We start from the raw sequence: 11,467 nt of genomic DNA on the forward strand, positions 1-11,467 counted from the left end.
CACACAATACAAATAAACGATTGAAGTAGACGACTAGACAATGTAAAGTTTGACTTAGCAAAGTGCAGTGTATTGGTAATACTGTAAGGTGCGGTTTCACCTGACGGTCGTGTGCTTTTCGGTATTTTCCTGGCATTGCACTTTAATGGGACAGTACTACAACTGTTTACCGGGGAACTACTATTGTCAAGAAAATGATCACAACTTGTTGATGAATGATTGAACATTTGTTTCATACCATTACTGTAATAGCAATTGATGAAGGCTTTTAGTACTGAACCAAAGTATAAGGACTGGGAAATACTGAAACCCATTATCAGCCACCTTAAACGGAAATATCTTGTTGGTGTTTCAAGGAATACAAGGAAACTTCACTTATCCCATGTATCTATGTATTGCGGTATTTTGTAATTTTTTGAGTGATTTTTGGGGATGTTTGGCAGGTGATAGTTTTTTTAAAAGAATTAGTAAAATTTAGACAACTAAGAAATATTGAAAATTTAATGTGAATTTAACATTGGAATTTGAAGTTAGAAATTGGCAGACGGACACCAAACAGTCCCGTGACATCCTGGAGTGTTTTTGCATGGGGGTCAACTGTGTGATGATGTTTCCATTTTTTTCTTCAATCCCCACTGATAAAGAACTGTTGTTGGTGTTATGTTGGTGTTATCACATGTCAAGCCTTTAACAAGGTATGAAAGAACACAAGGATTTAAATTATTCTGGTGCTCAATTTTTGCGTAACTAAAATTAATGTTACTCAAATTCCTGATGGATTCTGTCTTAAACTGTTACGAGCTTAGTATTTCCAAATTATTGCATGTCAATGTAAGGCAAGACAAGACATGCCTTGGTTCTTATGTAATTCTCTTAAAAACACATAAGATATTGACTATAATTTTGTCTGTGCTATGGCAATTCACAGTGGGGTGGTCTTGATGTGTCTTTAACTTGTAGACTGGACTGGACTAGTAAAACGCGGACTTTTAAAACGCCTCTAGACACTTCGAATTCCTTGGCCACAATCATCTTACGGCTCTCTTCAATACATAATGTCTCAAAAAAACAGTAACCTCAGAAAGAAGTCAGAAGCAAATAAGGTCGAAAGACCGAATTTGAACATATAACGGCAAATGTTCTAATGTCACGAACGTAGGAGTCGTGTAGGCCCGTCACCTTTATTTACCACATACTGCCCCCAAATTAAAACAGTACCCTCAGAAAGAAGTCAGAAAGGACTTCGAAAGACCGAACTTAAACATTTAACGGCAAATATTCCAATGTCACGAACGTAGGAGTCGTGTAGGCCCGTCACCTTTGTTTACGATTGACTGTTGATTTCTGGACGGGCCCCGTTCTACCTCGTGCGAGCAATACAAACGACTGCACTCAACAGACGTCAAGTAGTGGAAAGAAAGAAACATATGCACACAACTCATAGCATCAATCCCGTTGTTTTAGTAGGGGTTTGCAGAACGAACATGTGCTATACTGCAAAAACATCTCCACGCTAAAACAGACCATAGAGTGCTCAAAAAAGCTAGAAATATGCCGTCGAAGAAACACACAAGAGCTTCAAACACAAATTGTTTCGCTCGCTAAACCGTTTAGTTTCCGTTTAGTGTCCGCGTTCTACAAGTCCGTGCTTAACAAGCCCTCGTTTTACAAGTCCGCGTTTTACAAGTCCGCGTTTTACTAGTCCTCGTTTTACAAGTCCGCGTTTTACTAGTCCGCGTTTTACTAGTCCGCCTTTTACAAGTCCGCGTTTTACTAGTCCGCGTTATACTAGTCCGCGTTTTACTAGTCCGCGTTTTACTAGTCCAGTCCAGTCCTCGAAATACAGTATGCCAAAACTCCCCGCCCTCTAAAGATAAGTCCTTGACGGTTCTTGTCGTTTTTCGGTGCCTATTCATCTTCGGCATCTTTCTCATCCACCTCTCGTTCTGTCCTGTGTCTGTCATCACACGAAAGAAAAGCTGATTCTCAAAAAATCTGCCACAAAAGGAAATTGACAAAAACAATATGAAAACCATATATCGAAAGTTTCTTATTCTAAAATTTTATCATACGTCTTAATTCAGAGCTACAAAGAAGTTCCTCCTTTTGAGTTATTGATACTGTTCTTACAGTACCTCTTTCCACTAGCGAAATTTTACAAAATTCCTTCGCGGCGAAAAGGTAGCGCGAATCCAGAACAGACTCCAATCGAGAGTGGGTTAATTCTAGATTACTATTAATTAACTATTACAACATTCATTTTTAAAATAGTTTCCCAAGCCGACTAAGCTAACTAAACGTCGAGTGTATCTTTCAGTAAACAAAACATGCCGTTATGACGCCGGAAATCCAGCTCACGCATACTATACCCCGTGACTCACGCAAACCTCCGACTTACGTGCTACTACAGTCATTCCTTTCTAAACATATTTTTTGACCACCACCGTACCTTTCTACCCAAAAAACTCATGAAACCGCCCGGTTTTAACCTGTTTTAACCTTTCAAAAATTAGAGCGTTCGAAACTAAATAAGATCCGTAATCACAAACAACATACAGCCGTTTACCAGCACTCTTTAAAACTCCTGAAACCCTTCAAAATCAGGCAAAATAAATCTTTGAAATAACCTTTATCAATGTTTCTTATTTTTTATTCAGTTCTATAAAATGCCTTTCATACACTACTGTCAAACAAAAATTTCAATTTCCTCAAAGTTTCAAGACAAAAGAATAACAAATATTTCGTGCACAATGTAATTTGATTAAGCCAATATTATCACGTCTAAAAATACTTCAAGCAATTCAGTGAAAACCCGTTTTTTTTTCGTATCAACGAAAACCACTTTCGAATAATCAATACATGAAAATAACAATAAGATCAAAAGGAAGAAAGGAACCTTTCTAATTATTTGAAGACTTTCAAAGCCGTGATATTATGCATCCAATCCGCGATAAAATTTAATTACAACAAAATCCAAGTTCTCATTTTGAATTCCATTTTTTTCAGTTGATACCTTTATCCAACTTGTGAAAAATTCCATTCAAGTTCCTATTAATACTGTACATTCCCAATGTTTTGCTCAGGTCTTCAGAAGCGTCTTACTAACCAAATCTAAAATAATTCCAAAACATGCTGTACAAACATTCTACTCTTTGTGACAAACGACTTGACGACCAATTGTTCGAAATGAAAATCGACACAGTTCTTCCTAAATAAAAAAAAAGTTTTACGGCGGAGTCAGGCTCAAAAAATATACCGCAAGATCACACCCCCATTCATAGTCAGAAACCAGCAAACCATCTAGTTTGCTAAAAAAAACACTGCGTGACATCAATGACGTTACCTTTTTCATTTACAAAAATAACTTTAACTTGTCAAAGTAAGTGCAATTTCACAATGGTGAATATATCGGCCCAGTTCTCGGCCGGGTCCAGTTCTCGGCCACTTTGTGTTTAACGCGTTTTTTCACACTCCAGTTGAATCAAAAAGAAAAGGTATTTCCTTCAAACGATAGAGTGATTCATGTGCTTTAAGTATCTTGAGTTTGATCGTTCAATTCGATATAGAAAGCTCACACGTCGAGTTTACGCGGAGGTAGTTGTTTGTTTACGGCTCCAAATTCATGGATGTAGTTAAATTCGTATTTTATCCAAAAGCCCCCACCATACGAGCTAATTTTTGGCATGTGAAACGTAGAATAATTCAGCTTTCTGCTTTAGTTAACTTTTCGTTGAACCGTTGTATTTTTTGGTCTTAATTTACTTCGAAATTTTTTCTTGCGACGTTTGCGTATTTGCCAGTTCTCGGCCACCCTGCTCGCTATCACAGCTTAGCGCTTGGTTTTTAATATAATTTCATCTGCTGCTGCCAGAATGAAATAAATAAATGTTTTAAAAATAAAGTTCAATCTTATCTCTAAGTTTTGAGCTGACTCTTGTCTTGTCTATTATTTCTACAACACCTAAATATTTCAAGACCTTTTCACTGCAAAATAAACCATCTAAATGCACGGGTCACACAATGCGGTTTTGCCAGAACCTGCACATAGGCAACTAGGCGCGTTAAAATCCTTCTTTTCTAAAGTAAAACAAAGCATCATAAAAATAATTTGGGATCGATATAGTATAAATAGGTTTACAGAGTGATTTTATGACTGTGAAAATTAATTGAGCATTTTTTTACAGATAATTACGCACAAGCTTTTTAGTGGCTGAGAACTGGGCCAAGGTGGCCGAGAACTGGGCCCACAAATGGAGCTTTTATTTTTATTATTGCTCGGGCAAATTAATTTTTGACCAGTCGATAGCTTTACACCAAAAAGCTGAATAAGGTAGCTAGCTCTGGGAGAAATTTCAAGTTCCTGCGGTTCTTCTGAGGTAAGAAATACAAGTTTACGTCAAAAGTGGCCGAGAACTGGGCCAAGGTGGCCGAGAACTGGGCCCACAAATGGAGCTTTTATTTTTATTATTGCTCGGGCAAATTAATTTTTGACCGGTCGATAGCTTTACACCAAAAAGCTGAATAATGTAGCTAGCTCTGGGAGAAATTTCAAGTTCCTGCGGTTCTTCTGAGGTAAGAAATACAAGTTTACGTCAAAAGTGGCCGAGAACTGGGCCAAGGTGGCCGAGAACTGGGCCCACAAATGGAGCTTTTATTTTTATTATTCCTCGGGCAAATTAATTTTTGACCGATCGATAGCTTTACACCAAAAAGCTGAATAATGTAGCTAGCTCTGGGAGAAATTTCAAGTTCCTGCGGTTCTTCTGAGGTAAGAAATACAAGTTTACGTCAAAAGTGGCCGAGAACTGGGCCAAGGTGGCCGAGAACTGGGCCCACAAATGGAGCTTTTATTTTTATTATTGCTCGGGCAAATTAATTTTTGACCGGTCGATAGCTTTACACCAAAAAGCTGAATAATGTAGCTAGCTCTGCGAGAAATTCCAAGTTCCTGCGGTTCTTCTGAGGTAAGAAATACAAGTTTACGTCAAAAGTGGCCGAGAACTGGGCCCCATACTGTACTTTGCACCGTAAGCTTTTTTCTCTGTCCTTCCGCCGAAGCAAAAAAACACAACCTGATTACACATTAACCCAAAAGTCGACCAAGTGTGCCTGCAACGATTTCCTGTCAAAACTAAAATGAAAACCATTGCGGTATGCGTCACCCGTAGTGGTTTTGTAGCAACCCCGAGCTATCCCCGTCTTTTTGGCCGCGCCAGGAGACTACGCTCTAGGACGACCAAAGGGTAAACCTTAAATCGGCCACGCCCGATTAATTATATATATTTGCAAAAGTTAGTATCCACAAATTTGGGGAAAAAGGATAATGGTTTCCAGGAGGTTGACTTGGAAGTGAGTCGAACAGACCATTATCATCACTGTAATACTGTACTTAAGTTTGCAGCTTCGTCAGATATGTCTTATCAGACTCTGTTTGTTTCTAAATGGTCTCTACGAGTGCCATCATTATAAGACTGCATTGAGTTCCCAGCTTCTTTAGATGTCTATCAGACTCAGTTTGTTCCTTAATAAGCTCGACGGGTGCCTAAAATAGGCTCTACAGGTGCCTGAATAGGCAATATTGGTGCCTCAATGGGCTCTATTGGTGCCTCAATAGGCAATATTGGTGCCTGAATAGGCAATATTGGTGCCTAAATAGGCAATATTGGTGCCTGAATAGGCGATATTGGTTCCTGAATAGGCTCTATTGGTGCCTCAATGGGCTCTATTGGTGCCTCAATGGGCTCTATTGGTGCCTCAATAGACAATATTGGTGCCTAAATAGGCGATATTGGTTCCTGAATAGGCAATATTGGTGCCTGAATAGGCAATATTGGTGCCTGAATAGGCAATATTGGTGCCTGAATAGGCTCTATGGGTGCCTAAATAGGCTCCACAGGTGCCCGAACGGGCGCAGCAGAAGTCCAAATGACTTATCGGTCGCCAAAGGTTCGCTGAACTTCTATCCTGACGAGTCATTAGCCATAATCGACAGATCATCAGACTGAACTTGTTCGCAGCGAATCTATTCGCTCGTAAAGACTCTCGAGCGAGAGAAGAATCTCCTGAAGAGTATCATCGTCTTCTACGTGAAAGGTCTTTGCGTCGTTTGGCAGGACCATTCATCACGTATTTCAGGCAGACGCCGAAATTTCGCGGGAAGATGGCGACCAGCAACGAGTCCTTCTATGCGACTTTGTGTTGCCAAATGGATATCTTCAGCGATGCAATATATCTGAAGAGCGACAAAATATCGCTAAAAAGAAACCTGCTGTGCCAAAAACACAGAGGAATAGCCTGAAAGGTAAAACATTAGCAAAAATACAAGATAAAGGGCAAATACTTACCGAAGGGTTTGAAGCACAAGGAAAAAAGCCAGCGAAGGATCATGGGTCCGCGGGACCTAGGCACCAGGGCCTTATGGGTAGACCCAGGCCCTTGTTTTGCTTTTAAGGGGGTACCCCTTATATTTTTAGCGTTAAAAAGTGGTTTGAAGCACTAACTGGGAAATTCCTACCATTTGTTTTCTCATATATTTCGAACGGAGTCTGTGAAATATAATTGGCAATAACCCCTTGTACAATTGTAGGTCATGTTACTAAAAACGAATTCTTTTTGAGAAAAGAAACAAATAGCATAAATTAAAACACTTTTTCGCTCCTATAAAATGTGTTTTTATAGCTTTGAATGTCTCGAAATGCACACAGGATGGAAGACGGGAAACTATGAAAGCTAGCAGACGCAATTTTGGTAAGTTGCTATTTGGCATTAAAAAATCGAATCTCTTCATTTAAGCAAACGACATATGTGAAGAACTAACTTTGAAAATAGACAAGCAACACGGTTATTTGGAAAATTAGTTTCTTTTGATGGTGGACAGAACGTTTTTACTTACTCATTCCTTCTGAGTAAAGTCTAGAGTGACGTCGTCTCCAATAAGTACAAAAGGCGCCCAGTATCTCACATCACTGTACTGATCTGATTCCCTGAGATGTCTCATGGCCTGGTTCAGAGACTCGCCTGCACTTCTTCCTTCCATAAGGTGTTTGTAGAAACTTTTCATAAACTCCATCGTAGCTTCGTCATCAATTGCCCACAGTGATACCAGAACAGAACGAGCACCAGCGCCCATAAAGGCACGTGCAATACCGACCACACCTTCAGCTTTGATTTCTCCACGACCACTGTGACAGCAACTAAGGACAACCAGTCTTGCTCGCACTTTAACACTCAGAACATCTGACATCTTCAAAATGTAATCTTCTTCCTTCGTAGGGATTCGAGGTGCTTGCTTTGCGTCCGGAGTTAGAGCAATTTCACCAGTTTCCATGCATCCATGTGCTGCAATGTGAACTAAAGCAACTGAACTCATTCTTTTTAACACCTCGCGTTTGGTTGCTTTCTTTCCGATGAGAGGCGTCACATTGACAATCTTTCCGATCATTTCTACTTCCTTTCTTGCGAACGGAAGAGGATCCAGGAATTTTTCACCCTTGCTGTTGGTAACTTCTTCTACCCATGGATCTCCCACAAGTAATGCACCATTCCTTCTGTGGTAGTCGTCTGAGCAGTCTGCAATCAGGCTTAAACTTGTCAACGAAGGAGTCAACCGGATTCTAAATGAGTCAAACAGGTATTTGGAATCCGCATCCATCAATGCAGCATACGGAACTAGCCATAGTGGTCCATCTGGGACAATGATTAGCTCATCACCTTGAACCAGGTCGGCAATCGGCTGAAACAAGATATTATACAGGGTGCTCAAAGAACTTTCTGGTTGGACAAAAGGTTGACAATTTTCTTCATCAGACTTCTCATCCGCTTTGTAACGATTTGCTCTAAAAGGATCCATATAGCGATTCTCGCACATAATCTCAGAACGAACCCCAATTTGTTTATAGGTAGTATGTATTAAGGACTGGAGAAAAGCGGTGGCATCATCCAAAAGAGAACGGGCCTCGCCAATGTTTTTCTGTAGGAAAAGAACAGGTTCGTCTTTTAAGAGAACCCAGAGATTCATCGTAACACTTTCCAATGCCTGAAATACTGTACTTGAAGGAATGGAGCGATTCACTTGAAGATATTGTTCTTCTTCTTCTTCCTGTGAGGCGGAATGACGTTCTCTAAAGCCAAATTGGGATAACATTAGATCAGAAAGAGCTTGGGCTCGTCCTTTCTCAGCAGCAAACAAAGCTTCAACCATCTTTCCTTGCTTTAGCAGTACTCTCCATAGACCAGTATATGCATTGTCAACATCATTTCTATAGCCAATTTTCCACTCATCTCTTCTTTGAAGAAGGCTTCTCACCTGGTTGAATAATCTTACGCTGAGTTTGTAATGTTCTAAGGCTTTCGGTAAGAAACCTTGTGATTCGAAGCTGCTACCTAGATTGTGATAGGCTTTGGCTTCACTGTTCTTGTCACCAATTTCGTTGGCGACTTTAAGATGCAATTCGTTGTAGTCTATGGCTTTTCTGAAATCACCGAGACTTCGAAAAGCAATTCCGAGATTGCCATAAGTATGTCCTTCGCCGGCCCTGTCTCCTACTTCTTTGGCGATTTTAAGACACAATTCGTAGTAGTCTATAGCTTTTCTGGAATCACCGAGATTACGAAAAGCATTTCCAAGATTGCCATAACCATTTCCTTCGCCGGCCTTGTCTCCTACTTCTTTGGCGATTTTAATACGCATTTCGTAGTAGTCTATGGCTTTTCTGAAATCACCGAGACTTAGAAAAGCATTTCCAAGATTGCCATAAGTACTTCCTTCGCCGGCCTTGTCTCCTACTTCTTTGGCGATTTTAAGATCCATTTCGTAGTAGTCCATGGCTTTTCTGAAATCACCGAGATCACAAAAAGCATTTCCAAGATTGCCATAAGAACTTCCTTCGCCGGCCTTGTCTCCTACTTCTTTGGCGATTTTAAGATGCAATTCGTAGTAGTCTATGGCTTTTCTGAAATCACCGAGACTTCGAAAAGCATTTCCAAGATTGCCATAACCATTTCCTTCGCCGGCCTTGTCTCCTACTTCTTTGGCGATTTTAAGATCCATTTCGTAGTAGTCTATGGCTTTTCTGAAAGCACCGAGATTACAAAAAGCATTTCCAAGATTGCCATAAGCACGTCCTTCGCCGGCCCTGTCTCGTACTTCTTTGGCGATTTTAAGATGCAATTCGTAGTAGTCTATGGCTTTTCTGAAATCACCGAGACTTAGAAAAGCATTTCCAAGATTGCCATAACCACTTCCTTCGCCGGCCTTGTCTCCTACTTCTTTGGCGATTTTAAGATGCAATTCGTAGTAGTCTATGGCTTTTCTGAAATCACCGAGATTACAAAAAGCATTTCCAAGATTGCCATAAGCAATTCCTTCGCCGGCCTTGTCTCCTACTTCTTTGGCGATTTTAATACGCAATTCGTAGTAGTCTATGGCTTTTCTGAAATCACCGAGATTACCAAAAGCATTTCCAAGATTGCCATAAGCACGTCCTTCGCCGGCCCTGTCTCCTACTTCTTTGGCGATTTTAAGATGCAATTCGTGGTAGTCTATGGCTTTTCTGAAATCACCGAGATTACGAAAAGCATTTCCAAGATTGCCACAAGCACTTCCTTCGCCGGCCTTGTCTCCTACTTCTTTGGCGATTTTAAGATCCATTTCGTAGTAGTCTATGGCTTTTCTGAAATCACCGAGATTACAAAAAGCATTTCCAAGATTGCCATAAGCACGTCCTTCGCCGGCCCTGTCTCCTACTTCTTTGGCGATTTTAAGATGCAATTCGTAGTAGTCTATGGCTTTTCTGAAATCACCGAGACTTAGAAAAGCATTTCCAAGATTGCCATAACCACGTCCTTCGCCGGCCCTGTCTCCTACTTCTTTGGCGATTTTAAGATGCAATTCGTAGTAGTCTATGGCTTTTCTGAAATCACCGAGATTACAAAAAGCATTTCCAAGATTGCCATAACCACTTCCTTCGCCGGCCTTGTCTCCTACTTCTTTGGCGATTTTAATACGCAATTCGTAGTAGTCTATGGCTTTTCTGAAATCACCGAGACTTAGAAAAGCATTTCCAAGATTGCCATAACAACTTCCTTCGCCGGCCCTGTCTCCTACTTCTTTGGCGATTTTAATACGCAATTCGTAGTAGTCTCTGGCTTTTCTGAAATCACCGAGATTACGAAAAGCATTTCCAAGATTGCCATAAGCACTTCCTTCGCCGGCCTTGTCTCCTACTTCTTTGGCGATTTTAAGATGCAATTCGTAGTAGTCTATGGCTTTTCTGAAATCACCGAGATTGCGGAAAGCATTTCCAAGACTGCCATAAGCACTTCCTTCGATAGCCTTATCTCCTGCTTCTTTGGCGATTTTAAGACACAATTCGTAGTAGTCTTTGGCTTTTCTGAAATCACCGAGACTTAGAAAAGCATTTCCAAGATTGCCATAACCACGTCCTTCGCCGGCCCTGTCTCCTACTTCTTTGGCGATTTTAAGATGCAATTCGTAGTAGTCTATGGCTTTTCTGAAATCACCGAGATTACAAAAAGCATTTCCAAGATTGCCATAAGCACGTCCTTCGCCGGCCCTGTCTCCTACTTCTTTGGCGATTTTAAGATGCAATTCGTGGTAGTCTATGGCTTTTCTGAAATCACCGAGATTACGAAAAGCATTTCCAAGATTGCCATAAGCACTTCCTTCGCCGGCCTTGTCTCCTACTTCTTTGGCGATTTTAAGATCCATTTCGTAGTAGTCTATGGCTTTTCTGAAATCACCGAGATTACAAAAAGCATTTCCAAGATTGCCATAAGCACGTCCTTCGCCGGCCCTGTCTCCTACTTCTTTGGCGATTTTAAGATGCAATTCGTAGTAGTCTATGGCTTTTCTGAAATCACCGAGACTTAGAAAAGCATTTCCAAGATTGCCATAACCACGTCCTTCGCCGGCCCTGTCTCCTACTTCTTTGGCGATTTTAAGATGCAATTCGTAGTAGTCTATGGCTTTTCTGAAATCACCGAGATTACAAAAAGCATTTCCAAGATTGCCATAACCACTTCCTTCGCCGGCCTTGTCTCCTACTTCTTTGGCGATTTTAATACGCAATTCGTAGTAGTCTATGGCTTTTCTGAAATCACCGAGACTTAGAAAAGCATTTCCAAGATTGCCATAACAACTTCCTTCGCCGGCCCTGTCTCCTACTTCTTTGGCGATTTTAATACGCAATTCGTAGTAGTCTCTGGCTTTTCTGAAATCACTGAGATTACGAAAAGCATTTCCAAGATTGCCATAAGCACTTCCTTCGCCGGCCTTGTCTCCTACTTCTTTGGCGATTTTAAGATGCAATTCGTAGTAGTCTATGGCTTTTCTGAAATCACCGAGATTGCGGAAAGCATTTCCAAGACTGCCATAAGCACTTCCTTCGATAGCCTTATCTCCTGCTTCTTTGGCGATTTTAAGACACAATTCGTAGTAGTCTTTGGC

General features: G+C 40.8%; 1 protein-coding gene across 1 annotated transcript in view; it reads right to left on the reverse strand.

Annotated features, from left to right (window-relative positions):
• LOC144645260 (uncharacterized) overlaps positions 1 to 11,467 on the reverse strand; it is a 114,874-nt gene that overhangs the window by 4,829 nt on the left and 98,578 nt on the right. The window contains exon 13 of the mRNA XM_078504749.1: positions 6,893 to 11,466. Within this exon, the coding sequence (XP_078360875.1) occupies positions 6,893 to 11,466 (4,574 nt within the window). The remainder of the gene's footprint in view (positions 1 to 6,892; position 11,467) is intronic.

The sequence above is a fragment of the Oculina patagonica genome, chromosome 3 (assembly GCF_052425735.1).
Source record: "Oculina patagonica isolate OP01 chromosome 3, crgOcupat, whole genome shotgun sequence".
Lineage (NCBI taxonomy): Eukaryota > Metazoa > Cnidaria > Anthozoa > Scleractinia > Oculinidae > Oculina > Oculina patagonica.